The following is a 21971-nucleotide window of genomic DNA, read 5'->3' on the forward strand; positions in this document are numbered from 1 at the left end:
AGTGACAGAAGCCCAAGAAAGAAATGAGTTTTATTTACTTATTTATAATGAGGGCAATTTCTTCCTTTCTTCCCTCTTTTCTTTCCTTCTTTATGGCTGTGTTGGGTCTTTGTTGCTGTGCATGGGCTTTCTCTAGTTTCAGTGAGCGGGGGCTACTCTTCATCATGGTGCGCAGGCTTCTCACTGCGGTGGCTTCTTGTTGTGCAGCAGGGGCTCTAGGCGCGCGGCTTTAGTAGTTGCGGTGCGTGGGCTCAGCAGTTGCGGTGCACGGGCTCAGTAGCTGTGGCGCACAGGCTTAGTTGATCCGCGGCACGTGGGACCTTCCTGGACCAGGGATTGAACCCGTGTCCCCTGCGTTGGCAGGCAAATTCTTAACCACTGCGCCACCAGGGAAGTCGAAGAAATTAGTTTTAATCTTGAAGTCAGAGAATTACTGTGTGAAGTGTAGGATCTATAACTGAATTTTTAGATACGTTTCAGTAAAATTTCAAAGAAATTCAGAGCATGTAGAGTTCAATGGAATGAACTCAGAAGTTTATTTATGAAATGTGGCAGTACTATTAATCTGAAACTTAAATTCTGCAACTCTGATATTTTTAAGCACTTTATAAACTTGTTGATAATGACTATGCACTGGGTCTTAATACTAGCTGTGTGACCTGATGTATGTTCTTGTTTCCCATTTTGTCTATTGTAAAAAGAGGGAGGTGGGTCAGATGATCTGAAAGACCCCTTCTAGCATTTATCTTCTATACAATAATTCCTAAGTTCTTGTCAAAATACAAGTTTTACAACAAAAAGGTGTTTTTCAATGATAGGTCTAAAATTAATTTCAATGGCTCAGGCTTACTTTAAAAGGTAGCAAATTTATGTTTAAGATAATTTTACCAATTCTTTCTTAATGGGGTCCTAATCAAATGAATATGATGAAACTGATAACTGCAATGTTTTCTTACTGCAGTACATAATAGTTAACTATTTTCTACTACTATTAGTAAGCATCCCTTGGATTATATATCCCAAACCTAAATCTGGCCATTCCTACTTTTCAAGGAAAAAAAAATTTAACTGGCACTTACTGCTTCTCATACTTTTTGTTTCTGCAAATCCTGTTAGAAAGCGAGATGATAAAAGGAGTCCCAACATTGTGTAGCCTACCCCTCACATAATATAGTATGTAACCATAGCCACCTATAAGGAGGAAGTATCCTTTTCAACCAGTAGATGGCACTTCAGAATTGTTAAAGCAAATGGTGAAATTTCAAGGAACATGGCTCAAAGAATGGTGCAAAGTAGGAAAGGCCTGAATAAGCAATATGCATACAAGAAACGAGTGGACCACATAATTCTTTTTTTGTGGGAACTGTCCTTTGCATTGTAGGATGTTTAGTAGCATCTCTGGCCTGTAACTACTAGATGCCTATAGCACTCTCCCACCCCAAGTTGTAACAATCAAAAAATATCTCCACATTGCTACATTTCCTCTGAGGGGCAAAATTGTCCCAATTCACTGAGAAGGCAAATGCTATGCAAACAGGTGATCTATAATTATGCACAGTAAGGGTGAATCTCACATTGCTGAGTGAAAGAAGCCAGCGTGAACCTAGTATATATGATTTCATACATGTAAAGCATCAAAACACACAAAACCAACTTATACTGTAGGAATTCAGGATAGTGGTTGTTTGTGGGAGGGGCAAGTAAGGGGAGGAAGTGCCTGAAAGGGAGTCGGATGAGCCTCTGAGGTACCAGTAATGTTCTGTCTTGATCTGGGTGCTCCTTACATAGATGAAAATTTATCGAGCATATATACTTCAAAACAATTTTTTACAAAATGTTTTGGGGGCTTCCCTGGTGGCACAGTGGTTGAGAGTCCGCCTGCCGATGCAGGGGACACGGGTTTGTGCCCCGGTCCGAAAGATCCCACATGCCGCGGAGCGGCTGGGCCCGTGAGCCATGGCCGCTGAGCCTGCGCGTCCGGAGCCTGTGCTCCGCAACGGGAGAGGCCACAACAGTGAGAGCCCCGCGTACCACCAAAAAAAAAAAAAAAAAGTTTTGGAAGTCAAGACTTCATCTTCTTCATAATGAATGAAAACACTGTAGCTCTTATTCTTTGAATCATAAGCAACACTCATTATCAAACTATCGATACATGTTAAACAAACAGTATTAAATGAAGTTGTAAACTAAATTAAAAAGCTGGTCATCTCCATGTGATCATTTGAAAAACAGGCAGTTAATTTTAAAAATACAGAAAAATCCATTTCAATTAATTCATTTGGTAGAAGTTACTTGTTCTCCTGAGATTTATCTATATTCCTAATGACAAAAGACAAATCAAAGATGAGTCTAAGTTTAAAATGCTGTAAAAACAACTCTGTCCCACATGAGACATTTCTGTAAACTACTGCAGTTTCCATCTATTGCTAAATTTGGAGAAATATGACTTAGCACCTGAAGCATAGTTTTGTCTGAGAATAAACTACATTTATCTGTCTCAACCCAGGAGTTAAGAATTATTTTTCACTATGTATAAAGATGAGATTCATATTCTTTTATATGTAAAGTTTTAGTATTATCCTTATTCTTCTTTTCCTGTACATACATTATTTCAAAGTAATACTCAGATGGCACCAGGACATCTAACAAGTGATATAGTAAAAAGAAAATTAAAAAAAAGTTAAATCTACACTGAATCCAGATTTCTCAACTGCACTTATTAAAAAAAAAACCAAAAACGAAAAAACAAACTTTAAGAAGATTAATATTGTAGTTTCTTAGGAATCTTTAAGAATTATATTTTAAAAATACTGCAATGAAAAAACACATGTCATAACCAAATGTATGATTTATTTTTGGAGAAAAATAATTAAAACTGAGGTTTTTCCAATTAAGGAGAGAAATAACAATATGAGATAATACCCTGGTTACATGTTAGTTATCACATTCTATACAATGTGGATGTGCTCAAGATGTATTTCATGATATTATGAATGAACATTTGAAATTTAAAAATCACAAACCGCTTGCCAATATTGTAAATTCATAAATGTTGAAATAAATACCTACAAGGAATTAAATTTTGAAAACTGAAGCCTTTGACAGTGTATAGATCATCCCAAATGTTACAAATAGCAGAGCAAATAAGTTGACATTACTGCTAGTTTCCACTTAATTTCTTCATAATATGGCTCTCTGGTGTTGCATTAGTGAAGATACTTCCTACAACCACATGGGTACCCCAGAGACTGTGACGAATCACTTTACAGCAACCAAGATCATCAACAGAGAATCCTAAATGTCGATAGCGTTCATCTGTCTCAAAAAGAGTGTTGTTTGTATATGGTCCAAAAAACTGGAGGAAATAAAACAAGTCATATTTTCATTAGCTAGAAAGATAATGAAGTAATATTTTTTATGCAAATACGAACACATATCTATATAAATACTCTGAATATTTAAAAAATCAAATAAGAAATAAAAAGGTCACATGGAACACCTAACTGTCCTAATACCTCCTCTCCCCTCAATACCTGTGCATTCTGGAAATGAGAAATGAATGATCTAGCAGACTGCATATTACCTAGAACCAAATGCATAATATTATATGACCTTTAGAGATGAAATAAGAATTAGGCAATCATCTATGGTTCACTTTTGTAATTTTTAAGATAAGAAAACTATCAGAGTAAGTTTTTCATTTCTAGTACTCACTAAATCTTGACTTTGAAAAGAAACAGTATATATTCCTATTTTAAGATTGAAAAAATTACTATTTGTAGTTAAATATACACAGAATTTAAAATATGACCACAATAGTGGTTCAGTTATTTTCTTTAAAGTATAGCTTTACAAATGTTAATTTCCAAAAAGTTACTTTTCTAAATATTTCTTTACCATCCATATTCTTAATTCTAAAAATAAGTGTGTGTTTCTTCCTTAATGAAACTATTGGATACTAAGTTTTAACTAATGAACAGTAAACACACTAATTCAATGTAATTCAAACAATATCTATTAATGAGGATGGAAAATAAATTTTAAAATTATTTTTAATGAAAAAAATTTAAAGTGATGGAGAAGCTTAACTATGAGTGCCAGAGGTCCCTCAAAGTTGTGAATTCAACAGACTCTTGGTACCTATTGTGAATTCAACAGACTCTTGGTACCTTTGTACCTACAACAGACTCTTGGTACCTATTTTTATACCTCTTTGCATAAAATTGTGAGGTTTTCAAAGTCTTAAATGGTCTACTTTTACCAAGGTTATAATTATAAACAATTTTATAATAAAAATAATTCCTACTTCAAATTATATAATGTGGCTTTCAAAATGTATTTAATTACTCACTGCCAAACCAGATGATGGGTCAATAAAGTCAGCCCAATAGCCTTCAGCTCGAAGGGCGTAGCAAATTTCTTTAGCACCGCTGATGAACTGCATAGAAAAAGGCACAAATAATATGCTCAAAGCAGCAGCACAGAGTGTTTTATTTCTCAATAAATTTTTAAGATAAATATTTTTTGCTTCAGATAGAGAATACAATAAGATTAATAAACAATTAAAACTAATGATAAATTAAGACTGTAAAGTCCTAAGATTATTTTCACCAGTCCAAAAGATTAATGGTTCATATAATATTTTCATTTCTTTTAAAAAGTCTAAATTGTATATTTTTTTCTTCTAAATTATTTCCTATTTTAGGAACTATTTCTAATCACTTCTGTGCTATTAACTCCCAAATTTGTCATGGATTATAACCTACAGTTGCTATTTTGTATCATTACAGAGATATTAGAAATAAGGTAAGAAAGGGAAAACAAAATATTCATAATGAAAAGATATGGACCATTCATTCATTTGAATGAAAGTTGGTTAAAAACATGTATTTGTTTGTGTGTCCTTCAAAAACACATCTACCCACTCACATAGTCATGAAATATTTCTGAAAAGGCACATAAAAATAATAAGATAAATGGATAGATTGGGTACAGGGCTGGACCACATACTTCCTTTTCACTTCCTTTTCACCTCTCTATCTTTTGTATTATGTATAAACATTACAGACCACGTGCATGTATTAAAATCTTGGTCTTACCATCCTAATTCCTACAATGTCTTTATTAGCTTTATCAGAAGTCTAAGCAGTGAAAAAGACTAGAAGCAAATATTAGAATCAGATTAGAATGTTAAAAAAAAAAAAAAAGACAGACCATAAGTGTTTAAAGACAAGGGCACAGTTTCACTCACAGCTATAACAAAGTAACAGTTATCAAACTTGCCACTTGCTGAAAAATATAAAACTGACCAAAATATATGAGGCAACTGTTTTTAGACACTGAACAACAGGCAGACAAAACAGCAGCGGAGAAGGGAAACAAATAAGGTGATCCCCATATATGCTCCAGGCTTCTGTCTGGGGACACTCTCTTGTTGCAGGGCAAAGAAGTGGAGCCCAAGCAAAGTGATAGTGTCACTGAGCTGAGGGGGTAGAAAGCAAGAGTTCTGAACTGTTGAAGCATCTGGAATTTCTGGTGTAGGGTAATGGAGCAGAGGGAGATGCACAAATGGGCTTCCCATGTGGTCCGCGGAGCAATTTACCCTGGTTCAGTAGCCAAGGGTTGACCTGCGCAGATACAAGGTGAGATTCCTCAAGGTCCAGCAGAGAGTGCCAGCTGCGGGGCTGAGAGCTGAATGGTGATATCAGGGGTCACGCACTACAGGGTAACGTGAATTTCTGGTCCACCTAGAGTGATGAGACCTCACTGAGCATCTCTGGCACTAACCTGAGATGCTCAGAAGTCCAAGCCTTGATAGCCCGAGGGCCAAACCTGGCTGGCTGCCTGCCTGTTTGTGTAAATACAGTTTTGCCGGAACGTAGCCATGCCTGTTCATTTATATATGGTCTGTGGTTGCTTTAACAATACATGGTAGAATTGAGTAGTTGAGAACCTATCACCTACAAAACCTAAAAATTTACCATCTGGCTCTTTACAGAAAAAGTTTGCTGATCCCTGCTATAGAGATATACAACTTTAACCTATTTTCTCCAAATACAGGCATATCTCATTTTTTTGGGCTTCACTTTATTGCACTTCGCAGGTAAGTTTTTTACAAATTGAAGGTTTGTGGCAACCCTGTGTCCAGAAAGCCTATTGGCAACATTTTTCCAATAGCATTTGCTCACGTCACGTGTCTGTTTGGCATTTCGGTAATTCTCTCAATATTTCAAACTTTTTCATCTATTATTATATTTGTTATGATGATCTGTAGTCTGTGATCTTTATTGATGTTTTACTACTATGACTCACTGAAGGTTCAGATGATGGTTAGCATTTTTTAGCAATAAAGTATTTTTAAATTACGGTATGTACTTTTTTTTAGACATAATGCTTTTGCACACTTAGACTACAGTACAGTATAAACATAACTTTTATATGCATTGGGAAACCAAAAAATCTGTGTGACTCACTTTATTGCGATATTTGCTTTATTATGGTGGCCTGGAACCTAACCTGCAATACTTCCAAGGCATGCCTGTACTTTCTTGTAAACTAATGAAAAACATTTAGATAATACTGTACTCTATAGGTTATTTTCATACTTAATATTTACACTTACTGCTGTATTTCATTAATTCTCATAATTCTTAAAAATAGGAAAACTGAGTATGGTTTAGGAAAGTCATTAGAATTATGTATCAATTTAATAAAAGATGTACCATACACAAGAACTACAAGGTGAACAAAACGATGCATTTAAATGTTTGCAAAGGTTAACTAAAAGAATCCCAAATGATCACAAAAAGAACCAGTTTAAGTATTTTTCTTAAAGATTTCTGCTTGGGACTTGCCTGGCGGCGCAGGGGTTAAGTATCCATCTGCTAGTACAGGGAACATGGGTTCGATCCCTGGTGTGGGAAGATCCCACATGTGGACCAACTAAGCCTGTGTGTCACAACTACTGAGCCTGCACTGGGAGCCCGCGAGCTACAACTACTGAAGCCAGCACACCTAGAGCCCGTGCTCTGCAACAAGAGAAGCCACCGCAATGAGAAGCCTGCGCACCGCAACAAAGAGTAGCCCCCGCTCGCCACAACTAGGGAAAGCCCGTGTGCAGCAACGGGGACCCAACGTAGCCAAAAATAAATAAATTAATTAAAAAAAAAAAAGATTTCTGCTCATCAATAGCAAACACTGACATCTGCTGGTAAAAAACTGAAATAAAGTAAACCACAACATATAATATCTACTTGGACAGTAAGCTATGTGTGGTTCTAAAATAACCACTAACATGTCTAAAATAAAAAATGTTTTTTCATAAAAAAATAAAATAGCTTTAGTCATTATAAAGTTTAAAATGCACATGATAAAGCGTGTTGCCATTTCAAAGGCTGGAAATTTTTTTTTTTAATTTATTTTATTTTTTGGCTGCATTGGGTCTTTGTTGCTGACTTACATCTATACGGGAGTCAGTATCAAATGAGGCTCAGAATCTTGAATGGTTCAAAAAGTAGGACTTACTAATACAATGCACATATCACAGCAAACTCTCTAGTGTCTAAATGGTAGTATACATTTACTAATCATTGTCAATATATAAATAGAAAATGTTTATTGAGTTATTATGTATTTAAATTTCACTTCTCCAAATTCAGATCTTTTAAAGATCAGAGAATGCCTTATGCCTCTCTGTAATTTCTTTGTTAGCTGGTATATATAACTTGCTCATGATTATTAATTACTACATGGAATTTATTAGTAAAGTTATATGTGGGACATTTAAATATGAAGTCATTACCATAAAATACTCTATTGAGTATGTAAATAATATTTTTATAAATGAAGAGAACCATACATCCAACCCTAAAGAAAATATAAAATAATTCCAAATATTATCCTGTATGTAAATTAATAAAGAGAATTTTTTCAACTATAGTTAGCTAAGGTGTCCAAGTGAGCTAATCCCAACATGTCATACAGGCAAAGGAATATTCCTTTCTATCTTTTAGAGAAAGAAATTGATATAACTGAACATCAAGCTCTTAGATAAATAATTATATAATTTTTAAATATAAGACTTTAAGTTACTACTTCTCATTTCTCAGGTTGGTAAAAATGAAAAGTAATGCTAATATCCAGGGTAAAGGTGAGAGCATATATACTAGGACAGTCTTTTTGGCGGGCAAATTGGCAGTATCTTTCAAAACTTAAAATGAATATACCCTCTGATTTCCCTATTTAGGAATATGTAAGTATGTACAAAAAATATATGTACAAATATATTCACTGCCTGTAATAGCCTAAGTTTGATTTTCAACTTATAAATGACTAAAAATTTTTTTAAATAATTTAAAAAATTTACGGTTTGCCCATGCAATGTAATATTACACAGATTTTTACAAAGAATGAAATAAAATCTATGCGTAATGTTATGGAAAGGTGTCAAAACATATCTTCTAAGTTAAAAGCAAAGGATGGGAAAAAGATGTGGGTATATACATTATATTATTATTGTACTGTACACTGTTATTGTTTACCCCTTTAAGAAGGCTGAGGTATTTTCACTTTTTACTTGACATGCTTGAGAGAGAGAGAGAGAGAGAAAGAGACATGGAGGGGGAGAGAGGATCAGAGAGAAGGAGAGAGAGATGGGTATGAAGAGTTAATTTTACATTTTTGTTGTTTACTATATTCCCAAATTTCCTAAAACATAAATTTAAAAAAAACTGAGGAAGTACTGGACAGAATCTAAGTTTTTCAAAGACACTAAAAAAAAAAATTGTGGTATTTTTATTCTCAGAAAACATGTAAGTTTTTTAGTACTGGAATACATTAGCAGAGAATTAGTAAAGGCTAGAAAAAATAGCCATCATTTTAAAACACTGGTTCATTGGTATTTAAATAAGATCATAAAATTAAATTGTCAGCAGCTGAAAGAATTACCTTTTCTAAGAGCATTTCTCTTTCAGTTTCTACCTCCTCACTCCAAACAGTCATATCATTCTTAGTTTTCTGTGTTACAGTCAGAATCATTAGTTTGTTGGTGGCTACTTCTGGAAACAGTGATTCAAAATCTGTAAGTGAAATAAGAATAAAACTCCAGAAAAAAATAAATTTTTTTAAAAAAGAAACAGTTCATAAAATACTTTAGAAAAATGATGATTAAGTTAAATTATTATGGTACCAAGTTAGGTTTATAAATGCATATTAGTTTTGAAAAGGATGAAATGAATTTAGTTTTGGTTTACTTCTGCTCTTTTTGGATGAACGAAAATATATTGCCAACAATTCTGAAGAGTAAGTTGGGTTACATGTTCTTGGTCTTGTAATTCAAAAAAAAGTTTATTATTAAGATTTTTCTCAGTAGTACTAATGTATTAGCTCATGGAAATTATGGCTGTAATAATCACCCAGGAGTGGGATGACTTTAGGAAAAGATTTAGGAAAAAAGTTATTAAAAATTCTACTATTCCTATCTAATGGCAGCATGAGGTCAGATGTCAGGGGACACTTGAAAGCCTTATCTTGGCCAGGCAATCATCATTTCCAGCTAGACATATTAAAATACTAAGTTATAAAGCATTACGATTCCTATGGAGTACATTATTCAACACATTAAAAAATTAGTGACATTATCTAACACACACTAGTGTAAATATGAATAAAGCACAACATACCTCTTCGCAGCAATTCCGGACATGTTTGGATTGCACACTCTACTTTGGCACTTTCAAAGTAAGTTTCCACACTGTTAATTTCTTGCTCAACAGGTACATCATTACCCTAAGGCGGAATAAGAAATATAAGTAAACAAAATCTGGAGTTCAAATAAAATATCTTGCCTGTTATAAACCTGTTTTCCCTAGAAAGTTTTTTCAGTAATCCTAACCTAGCTGGTGATGGGGTAATAGGCAGTGTTTTCTTACATACTCAAACTTTTCTCTATGATGAATGTAATATTTGAAAATTTAAAAAAAATGTTGAATTAAAAAAAGGAACATATAAATACCCTGATATTCTAAGACTTAATATGAATAGAAGTTGGCTAAAAAACTAACTAAAATGAGCCATGATTGTGTCTTACAATGTTACCTCTTCTGATACTCTGTTATATCTAATTATCCTTCCTTTTGTTGTATAATCTGTAAAATGAGGATAAGAACACTAACTTACAAAGCAACATGATTAAACATATAGCTTCTCCAACAGGAAGTGCTTAGAGGCTTTTATTCAACAGAAATTTACAGGGTGCCTATTATACACTAGACATTATAAACAGGAACAGGCACTACAATGGTAAAAAATCCAGTCTTCACTCTTAGGTATATAAGAGTTAGTAGAAGAAAAATGCATGAACAAATAAATGCAATCCATATCAGAAATGCTATATAGTTATAACGGAAGTCTTCTGGAGGTATAGATGGGGAAGAAACTTGCTTTGCTGGCAGAAATCAGGAAAAGGTTGAAATCACGTTTGAGTTACATATTAATTAATATGTGTGTCTGACAGATAAAGAAGAGACAGACTATAGGTTAAGAATTCAGGAGGAAAAAAACAGTCCAGCAAGAGATAATAACGTGCAAAGGCATACAATGGTCGAAGGGAATGGTGTAATTTTAAAAAAATGAAAATATGCTGTGATTGGAGAACAGAAGGAGTAGGAAGTAGTGGGAAGTAAGGTGAGAAAGATAAGGGATCAAAATTGTGGAAAGCCATTTATGCCACATTATGAAATTTTGAAAAAGCAATGAGGAATATCAACAGGCGATATAAAAAGCTAATGACAGTATTACTGTAGAGGATGTATGGCAACGAGGAAGAGCAGGTGACAGACCAGTAACAGCCAACAATTACTGATCACTTAGTGTAATAAGTATTTTACATACATTTTCACATTTAATCCTCATAGCAACTTTGTAGGCCAGGGATTATTATTATCCTCATTTTACATATAAAGAAACAGAGGCTCAGAAAGGTGAAGTAACTTTCTCAAGGTCACAAAATTAAGTAAATGGCTGAGTTAATCTCTGAATACAGATTTATCCTATCTCCACAGTCCATCATACTATAATGCCTATAAAAATTGAGGTAAGATAAGGAGGTGCTGAACTTTGGCAGTATTAGTGAGAATTGAAGGTACACAAATTATTTAAGAGCTACTTTCAGAGATAGAAGCAATGTAATTCTGTCACTATTTACAGGGGTATGATGAAAAGAGGAGTCAAGGTTGGCACTATAATTTTTATTTTTGGGACAGTGGGAGGATGACTAAGTCACTTATACTACTGACAACATGGGAATAAGGACAAGTTTTGAGAGAAAAAGGACTAATTCAGTACTAGACGTGTAAAATCTTGGGACTTCTGAGACATCCAGATAAAGATGTTTGGCAGGCAGATAGTAATATAGAACCAGAAATGTCAGAAACAGAAATAAGAAGCTAGGAAATATGAATACACAGCCTGTGGAGAAAGCCAAGGACTTAAGTGACCGGGGAGCAAGTCAAATGAGAAAATGAAGATCAGAGACATTTGGGAAATATCATGTAACTGGTAGACAGAGGAGGAGTCAAAAAGACTGAGAAGGAATATCTGAGATAAAACGTCAGGGGAGGTCAACTGTGTCCCAGTGTTAGGTTATCTGATATCACCCATAATTTGAGGGGTTGCTGCTTTTAATAATATGGCTTTGATCAAAATCTCAACCTGAAGCTATATAGAAATATGAAAAATGATAAGGATCGGGGTTTGAAAGAAACTCTGAAATGCATGTAACTTTCCATTTGAGTGAGCAATGAGCAACACTAGTTTTAAAATGCATTTAAAAATTCATATGCGATACCAGTTTAAAAAACTCATTAAAAAAAACCCTCAGGAATTGTTTTTACAAAAGCTATTTAAAAATCCTCCTCTTCAGTCTACTGTATCCAGAGTTTCAGAGATCTCAAAATTTTCTTTTTAAATGGCTAGAGGAATATAAAACTAGTCGGAATTTGGTCCATATATAAATTACAATTACCATTAATAAAAGTGAAAAACAGGGAATATAAATTTCCAGTTATAGAATTAAGTTATTTATATTTGAAATAAACATTTAGTAAAAAAATATATTTTTGAAGAATTAATTACCTAAAAGAGACTGCAATGTAGTTAGGTGAAAAAAATTATAGCAAACGCTATGTACAGGACAATGCCAAGCTTTTAAAAGCTATATATGTTGTTTCTGTTTATACTGGACTTAAATAGATTTTTTTTTTACTTCTTCAATGAAAGTAATATGTTCAGTTATCAGAAATTAATATAGCATTAATAATTAGAAAAACAGAATGACCTTAACAACTTACCTGAAATTCATTCACATATTGTGCCATAACAAACTCATGTCTTTCGCTCGATAAAGGTTCTGCTAGAACATCAGGTAAAGTTTTATGAACCTGGCTTTTCTTCTGTGATGTGGTCCCATTGAGGTGACAATCAAAACCTATGTTCCCAGGAAGCTGGAATCTCTGATCCTGAGGTCCAAATGGTCCCATAGTTTCATCGGGCCAAACTGTTCGAGAGCCTAAAGAGGAACGACAAAATGAATCATTTTCTCCTTACTAGTTAAGTACATTGGTAGACTGAAAGAATGTTCTTCTTCCAATTAGGTATTTTTTTTTAGCTAACCAATAGTTGTTTGAAGTTTGCTTTCCTGTGTAAATATAAATTAGTTTGTTTCATGTTATTCCAAAAGACTAATCAAAGCAACCAGCTGTCAGCTCATAGGTAATTCCATTACTAGGGAAAGAATTCAATAAAGTACTGTAAATGTAATTCTTTTTTTTTTTTTGGCCATGCTGTGCGGCTTGTGGGATCTCAGTTCTCTGACAAGGGACTGAACCTGGGCCATGGCAGTGAAAGCCCGGAATCCTAACCACTAGGATTACCAGGGAACTCCCACACTATGTAATTCTTGACAGTCATTAAAAAGAATATGGTAAATCTTTACTGATAGTGAACGAAGTCCAGTACATATTACATTAAAAGAAAAAGCTAAGTCAAAGAACAGCATATATGACATTTATTTTTCATCCTTATATTTGTGTTTTTAAATACAGTAAAAAAAACATCTGTAAGGAAAGACATCAGACTTAATGGTGGCTACCCTTGGGGAGGGGCATTCAACTGCTGTTACCTGGTGGCACAAAACATTAATGGACTGGAAAAAAATCTTGTACGAACCAATGTGACATAATGCCCTGTTTACCAGCTACATGAGTTAATATGGATTTAATACTTACAGAAGAATAGACCACATTTTTATTCCTGTAAAACTTAAAAAAATCCTGACATGTGAAAAATTCAAAAAGATCCAGAAAAGAATAAATTAGAAAATCAAATGAAGAAATACTCAGAGTAGGAATTTTGTTTAGAGAAAGGAAGGGACAACTGCTGCAGACTTTAGCTGGCAATAAAAATATTTATAAATTTATAAAACTTATAAAAAATTTATTAAAAAAATTTATAAAAAAAAATTTATAAACTCTGCCAGAACTGAGTGACTAAAAACGACCATGTCAATATGGCTGCCCCCATATCGCTCTTCCATACCTATGACAGACATCACCCATCAACTGCAGAACATTTCCCTGCTGAACACAGACACTGTCACATGATTCTCAACCTAAACACTCTAGCTCAGTATGTCTCAAACTTTTAATTATTTAAGAATCATCTAAGATCTTCTCAAAATGCAGATTCTGATTTACTAGGTCTGCAGTGGGGCTAAAAATTCTTCGTTTCTAAACAGTCCCAGATGATGCTGATGCTATGCCATGCTATGCTATGCTGGTCTGCAGATCACACTGAGTAACAAGGCTCTCGACAGCCACTAATGATTGACTGGAGTCAGTTCACAAACTTAAACTTACCAGCTATTTTGAAGAACATGGGTTCTACAGATTATTCAGATCTGTTTCTTTAAATAAATATCCCATATTAACAGTGAATTTGAGCATATTTTCAAATCTTTACCAGTCATTTAGGTTTTCTCCTACAGAAATAGCCTGTTCAAATCCATTTTTGAAATTTTTTGTTTGGTTTTCTACTGGGTTTTCTTTCTCCTATTGATCTACAAAAATTCTTTATATAGTTGTCCCTAGTTATTCACAGGGGACTGCTCCCTGGACCCCCACAGATACCAAAATCTGCATATGCTCAAGTCCCTTATATAAAAGGGCATATCTCTACTGACCTTTGAACAACTGAGGGGTTAGCTGTTCAAACCCTGCATGCAGTCAAAAATCTGAGTATAATTTATAGGCAGTTCTCTGTATAGTCGGTTCCACATCCTCAGATTCAATGAACCGAGAATTGTACTGTACTTATTTAGTTTTGAAAAAAATCTGCGTATAAAGTGGACCTGAGCAGCTCAAAACCATGTTGTCCAAGAGTCAACTGCACGCACATATACTGTAACCTTCGTACATCACATCCTCCTGTATACTTTAAATCATCTCTAGATTACCTATAATATCAAAAACAATGTAAATGATATGGTGTGTGGCAAATTAAAGTTTTGCTTTTTGGAACTTTCTGGAATTTTTTTCCTCAAATATTTTTAATCCTTGGTTGGTTGAATGTGAGGATGAAGAACCCATGGATAGGGAGGGTTGGCTGTATATTCACAATGCAAACCCTTTACATATTCTGAGTGACAAATCTTTCATTTATGATAGATGTATATTTAGCCTTCAGATTATGAAAATTGAGGAGTAATCAGAGATGGAGTTAGAAAACTGGACCAAGAAAACCAGGGGAGGCTTTGCATGCCCAAGTGAACTTATATTACACTGTAAGTAATGTGTTGCATGAAAAAGGATTCCATGGGCAATTCCTTTAGAATACATTAGGTAAAGTTTCTAAGAGCGCTCCCTGAATATTTTAGTGTGTATTATAAACCTCTACGATAGGACTATGGTATAAAGCATTTCTCCAAGTTAACTAATCACAGAGCTTAAAAAAATTTTTTTTTCATCCTTGAACAATGATTCATAGCTTGGGAATAGTTTAGGAACTGCTACTGAAAGCAGTGGGAGATAATCGAGGCTTATGAAGGAAGTGACATGATTTAAAGTATTTTAGAATGATTGATAGTGGTGCACAAGATGGATAAGAAAAAGCAGACTTTGATTTAATAAACACTCAAAGTGACAGCTACATTTAAGAAATTCAGCAAAGAATCAAGAAGTAGTAACATAGTTTAATAGGATCAAAGAAGATTTGTTTCAGGGAGGACTGTGTGCTCAAAGATCATTAGAAAAACACTAAAGTTCAAGAAAATAAGTTTTAGAAACCAATATTCAATCTTCTTTTAAAAAATATTGTAACTTTCTGGTATAAATATTTAGGCAAGAGCTCTGATTTTATTTTCAATGGGATAAACTCAACTTTAGAAAATCAGTAAAACCTCAAGAAGAAATACAGTAAGTCCCCTACACACGCATGAGTTCCATTCCGAGAGTGTGTTCATAAGTCCAATAAAGTTAGCCTAGGTACTCAACTAACATAATCGGCTAGCATATAGTACTGTACTGTAATAGGTTTATAATACTTTTCACACAAGTAATACATAGAAAACAAACACAAAAAATAAAGACCTTTAAATCTTACAGTAGAGTACCTTGAAAAGTACAGTAGTCCAGTACAACAGCTGGTGTACAGGGCTGGCATTGGGTGAACAGGCAAGAAGAGTTACTGACTGGAGGAGGGAGAGGAGGTGGGAGATGACAGAGAGGAAGGATCATCAGCAAGGAGATGGAGGGCAAACTGCAATTTCACTGATGCCTGACGTGGATGGCACAGGCTCTGCTTCCTTGCTGGACTCAATTCTATCTACCCTCTTGAAAAAACAATCCAGTGATGTCTGGGTAGTAGGTCTTTTTTTCTCATCATAGATGACATGGTAGCAGTGGATTGCATTCTGAATGGCTGCTGCAACCTCTGTGTACTGTTCTACATTTTGGTCCTGTGCCTCAAAAACTAACAGTGCCTCCTCAAATAAAGAAAAACCCCTTGCATCATGAATCTCTTCGGTTCTTCAGTTACTTCTTCTTCCTCTTGTCTCTTTTCGTCCTCTCTTGCCCTCCAACTCCATCAGGTCTTCATTAGTAAGCTCCTCATGGTGCACAGCAAGGATTTCAATGAAGTTGTCCTCTTGCAGATCTAGCTCCAGCTTCTCGCTGAGGGTCACTAAGTTGCTGAAGACCTCTTTGGACTTCTCATCCACCTTTCAAATCCACGAAAATTGTGAACAAACTGCAGGCAAAGGTTCTTCCAAACCCCATTCATGGGGACGGCCGTAACCTCATGCCAAGCAAAGTCAATGTTTTTTATGGCCTCGTGGATGTTATAGTCCTTCCAAATTGTCACAAGGTTGTTCCTGATTCGTCACTTGCCTTTACTGCCTGATGAAAACTGTGACGTAAATAATATTTCTTGAAAGTTGCTATAACTCCCTGGTTCATAGGTTGAATGAGAGATGTAGTATTCGGTGGCAGATGCACTACTTTGATGTTGGGATGAAAGTCGTCCATGAATGGGGGGTGGCCCAGAGCACTGCTGAGCAGCAAAAGAATGTAGAATGGGATGTCCTTCTCCAAGCAATACTTCTCTACCTCTGGGATAAAGAGGTGGAAAAACCAGTCCTGGAAAATGGCCTGTGTGACCCAGGTTTTGGGGTTACTCTCCCACACAACAGGAAGAGAGCCCTTGGCTATGTTTTTAAGGGCTCCTGGGTTCCCTGAGTGATAAAGTAAGAGAGCCTTCAGCTTCATATTGCTGGAAAGAAGCATTGCCACCAAACAACAGAGGTAGCCTATCCTTTGCTGCTTTACAGCCTGGCATCAACTTTTCCCCCTTACTGATGTAACTTTTCCTCTGGCATCCTCTTCCAGTACAGTCCTGTCTCATCCACATCAAAAACCTGCTCAGGTGAATACGTACCTTCATCAATAATTTCTCGAAGCATTTCAGGAAATTCCCGGTCAGCTACCATATCTGCACTTGCTGCCTTGACACTTACTTTTACATTGTGAAGGTTGGCTCTAGCCTTGAACCGATGAAACCAGCCATGGTTGGCATTAAAAGATGTGCCCTCTGATTCTTTGCCGTGTTTCAAGTCTTCATAAAGGCTTTTAGCTTTCTCTTGAATCAGCATTAAGCTGAGTGGGACTTGACGCTGATGCTGACCCTGCACCCACATACTGAGAAGTTTCTCCAACTCCTTCATCACTTTTCCACGCTTCTTCGACATTATTGTCAACATCATCGGCACAGCAGACTTCACGTGTTCCATGACCTTGTCCTTGTTCTTTAGAATCATGCTGATGGTTGAACGATTCATGTTATAAGAATGAGCAACGTCTACCTTCTTTTCGCCTCATTCCACTCTCTCAATTATTTTCACTTTTGTTTCCATTGTTATTGCTTGGCGCTTCTTAGCAATACCAGCTATACGCTGCTTTTACGCTTGCTTCCGGACATCCTGGGCTTGAAATAAAGATACTGTACTACTGTACTCTATACAGTACCATAAAGTACACAAAAGCACAACCACTTGTAGAGGATGCACACACGTGACAATGTACACCAGACACGTGAACTAACTTGCGTGACTGGTCACGCGAACTCGTGTTCACATCTCTGAAAGTTCACAACTTGAAGGTTTGTATGTAGGGGACTTACTGTATTACAGGAAACACAACTCAGAAGGTTATGAAACAATTATAAGTAAAGCAATAATAACTTTTACATACAGATATCTGGAGGTGCAGTGGCCACATGAGACTCATCAGAACCTGAAGATCCTGCAGTTGAAAAGGCTCTGGGATTGACAACCCTTTTAACTAAAGAGCAAAATCCTGGGAGATAGGAAACCAGTCTGGCTCTGTTACAGAGCACCTAAGAAGGACACAAAAATCAAAATTATTCTGGATATAAATGCTATACTAACACAGACAATCTCTGGCAAATCCTCACATTGCAATATATCTTTTAAAACCAATGTTTATTCTACTATTATTGAGCAGCTACCACAGGATAAGCATCATGTACATTTATAATTTTAGAAATAAATACAAATATTTAAAAAACAAGTAATAAGTTACTTTGGGTAAAAATATATGGCTTTCCCAAGGCCAGAATTAAGAGTGCCATACAGAAAGAATGGGAACCTCTAAAAGTTGCCCTATTTAGTGATGACACTAAAAAGGTAACACAACTGATAAGATTCTATTCTCAAAATAAAGAACTTTCAAAACCTTTCCTAGAAACAAAACCTATTTACTTTCTAACTCTTCTCTTCTTTTACTGCTGTAAATTGTACTAATTATCTACCATACCATCTTTCCTCTTTCTTTAATGGCAATGTCCACTTTCCTCCGTTTTAGCACACAACTTTGTGATACATTTTCTGCTCTTATGTTCATTCCCTAGACTCTGAGGTCAGTTACAATGGATGAATGTGTAAACATCTTTCACATATAAACTTTAAAATACTTAAGTCAGAATAATTTAATGTAGGGGTTGGCAAACTATAGCTGAATATAGCCTTCTGTCTGTTTTGGTGAATAAAGTTTTATTGCCATACCCATTTATGTATGGTCTGTGGCTGCTTTCATGTCATAATGGCAGAGTTAAATAGCTTCACAGAGACTCTACGGCCTACAAAGCCTAAAATATTTGCTATCTGGCTCTTTATATTAAAAAAAGAAATCGCTGACTCTTAGATTAGTGGAAAACATGTAAGAACAAATACCATATCATCTGTGAAATGCTATCAAAAGATCTGAATAATTAAGAGACCCTTGAGGACATAGGCAAAAAGTTTCATGGAGGATATACTTAGTTGTGAAGAAATAGAAATTTGCTGGGGAAAGGGCATTTCAATGAGTGACTATCAGGAACAAAGGGATGGAGTCATAAAGGATGTACTCAGAAGAGTGACAAGTTCACTGAAGGTGGATATAAGGTAGTGCAGTAAAAAACAAGCTTGAAAGTTAACTTGTGGGCAACTTTAAAAGGCTTTATACTTGACACAGACAGGAAAGGGCCTGTTATATCAAGATAATAAATCAGAATTTTAACCTGTAGGCAGGGAGGAAAAGAGTAAACTGATAAAAATAAAGGATGTTTTAAGGAATGTACCACTAAGGGCAGTGTAGAGAATGGAGTGGGATTAGAGAGGTGGTATGAAAAATAGTTACCAGGATGTTGAAATAGTCTAGATACTGTAGAATCACTCTTTTTCCCTTTCACATAGTATTCTGAAATCCAGCCCTGTGTTCCTTCTGACTTTCTCATCCTAAGTACAAGAATACATCCTAACTGGTCGTTCTACTTCTCTGACATAATTTCTTACTCATTTTATCCCTCCTTCTCTTACTCCACTCTTTAGTCACATAAAAATATCTACCCAAGTCTTCCCATATTTCTCTGCCTTCTTTATTCTGCCACAAGATTTCTTCTGCTAAAACGTCCTTTTCCCTCTCCTCCTAGGCCTGACAAATTCCAACTCTTTCTACAAGATCTGGATAGACAGAACCTCCTTTATATGTCTTCAAAATGCAAGACCTGTCTCCAGAGCATTCTGCCCACCTGAAAATTTAAGCATCCTCCCTTGGGTGTGCACCCAACCTGCTCAGAGACAAAAATGGTAATTCTCAGTGGTACAAGAAATTTGAATTGTATATCAACATTGAGCAATTGTGATATTTCACACAAAAGATCCAGACTTTCAGCTGTTCTTACAAACTCCAAAGATCTGGCAGTGCTGGATTCACATTCCCAAATGACATTAGTTGGCAACACATCACTGTAGCTAAGGAAAGCCTGCTCCCTTTATATCAGAAATGAGTATTTCAGTTTGTACAAGTCCCCACCAAGGCTTCTTAATTGACCTGTTCAGCCTCTGAAGCATAGACATACCTGACCCATGCTATGTATGCAAACTAAATTGTTGAAGACATACATATCTATCTTCATGTTTCATTAGTAACATCCATTCAGCACTTAAAATGCACATAAACGAACACAAATTTTTAAACATATATTTGAATATTGTTTTATGTAAACTTCTAACAATAAAAGTATCCTTCAAAATACCTACTGGATTAATTTATTCATTCAAATCAAAATAAAGCCAGGTCAAATATTAGCATACTACTCTAACTGGTATCTTTCCTTTGAGAGTAGCACATGCTTCTTTTACAACATTCCCTTCCTATGATTATGGCTAGGTATAAATTCACCTTAACACACGGGATACACTAGTGGTCTACTTTTACGACTTGGCCTTATAGTCTTACCATTAGGCTATTACTTAATATATCATATTTGACTACAGGAATACTCTCCTGGCTAACTGTTGCCATATTAGTCTTCCTAACACACAGCTCTAATTAAATCACCAAAATTTAAAGAATAAAGTCCAAATTACTGGGTTTGGCATTCAAGACTCTCTATTACATGATTCCAAATCCACAATCCAACCTTCTCACTTATCTCTTTCACACATTTTACATTCAGGAAGACAGAACTGACTTCCTGATTTTTGAAAGGGGGGGTGTCTTTGAATATACCTCCTGCTCTGCCCAACCAAACCTCAGATTATCTAATCCCACCCATCTTTCAAACCTCAAATGCTTCTCTGATTAAGTGAACACAAACCCCTACTTTTCCCTCTCCACAAAGCTCTGAATCTGCACTGTACCTTTGTGTAGGTTTTAAAATTAGTTTCTACTCTTATTGTAATTGTTTTAAAATATGTCTGTGTTCCCTATGGCAGGATGCGTTTGAGTAATCGCTGTACTGTTACAGTGAATAAATCTCTATGGCCTGTGAGAATAATATCTCTTGCGCCCATTGTGTAGTATTTGGAAGGTGACTTCCTATACTGAAACTGCTACAGAACCTTCAGTTTACCTAACCAAAGAAACAGAAAACGGCTTAAAAATAATTCTAAATATTTACTGAAATAATGTCTTTTAAAACTACTGAAAGGGTGCTGGCACTGAATTTATTTCTAAAAACGAATTTATAGAAATAAATAGACGTGTATTGAGAAATATGTTGCGTTCAAACTACCCGCAAAGCATATCAACCTAATTCACACCCCTTGCTTCCCTTGCCATTTCCGGTACACTAATCACGAGAAACATTATGCCATCAATGCCATTATCATTAAACCCGTCCTTCCTAACGAGTTCCCAAACTATTTTATTACTATACTGCTTCTTAAGAGACTAATTTACTCACATTGGCCATTTCTGGCGGGAAGGGCAGGCGAAAAATATCTTCCCTTTTGTAAAGTTATTCCTGGGAAAGACAAAACAAACAGGCCGGTGACGGATTAAGCTCTAACAACAGATCACTGGGGTAACGTCCACCACCGCCTATTGTGTGTCCCTCCACCGAGACAGGACCAAAGTCCAAGCTCTCCCCGAACCCCAAAATTCGCCCCCCGCCCCCACAGGGCACAGCTCGCTGCCCACAGGAGGGCGTGAGGCGCTCAGCCCGCCCGGTTCGAGTCCGCGAATGGGACTCGACTCCGACTAGATCGGGGTGGCCAATGAGGAGCTCCACCGGGATGGAGTCCTGAGGCTCGAAGTAGGTATTTTAACACCGGTCAGGGCTGCCCGACGACAGAAGCAAAGGTGCCAGCAGAGATGAAGGATGAGCAAGCGAAAAGGATCCTAAAGACAGAGTGCCAGGACGACTGGCGACAGCGATAGGGACCCTGTGGGAATAGAGGAAACACCGAGAGCTGCAGCCCGAAGTTGGGCGAATTTGGATGGGGCTAACGCGGGCGGAAACCATACGTACCAGTCTACTCCGCCGCCTCCAAGTGTTGGAGACCCGGACTCTTCCCGTCTTCAAAATGGCGGCGCGACGGCAGAGCGGGTAGCGCCGAAGCGGGCAGTGCCCAGACT

General features: G+C 36.2%; 1 protein-coding gene across 1 annotated transcript; it reads right to left on the reverse strand.

Annotated features, from left to right (window-relative positions):
• Positions 1–2830: 2830 nt before the first annotated feature.
• Positions 2831–21971, reverse strand: MMADHC (metabolism of cobalamin associated D). Its single transcript, XM_004276818.4, has 8 exons — positions 21865–21971; positions 21298–21357; positions 17799–17943; positions 12348–12565; positions 9681–9786; positions 8947–9077; positions 4352–4438; positions 2831–3355 (listed from the first exon to the last, which is right to left on the reverse strand). Exons 2-8 carry the CDS (start codon positions 21304–21306, stop codon positions 3161–3163), a joined length of 891 nt encoding a protein of 296 aa, XP_004276866.1. The 5' UTR covers positions 21307–21357; positions 21865–21971; the 3' UTR covers positions 2831–3160.

This window comes from Orcinus orca, chromosome 7, assembly GCF_937001465.1.
Source record: "Orcinus orca chromosome 7, mOrcOrc1.1, whole genome shotgun sequence".
NCBI lineage: Eukaryota > Metazoa > Chordata > Mammalia > Artiodactyla > Delphinidae > Orcinus > Orcinus orca.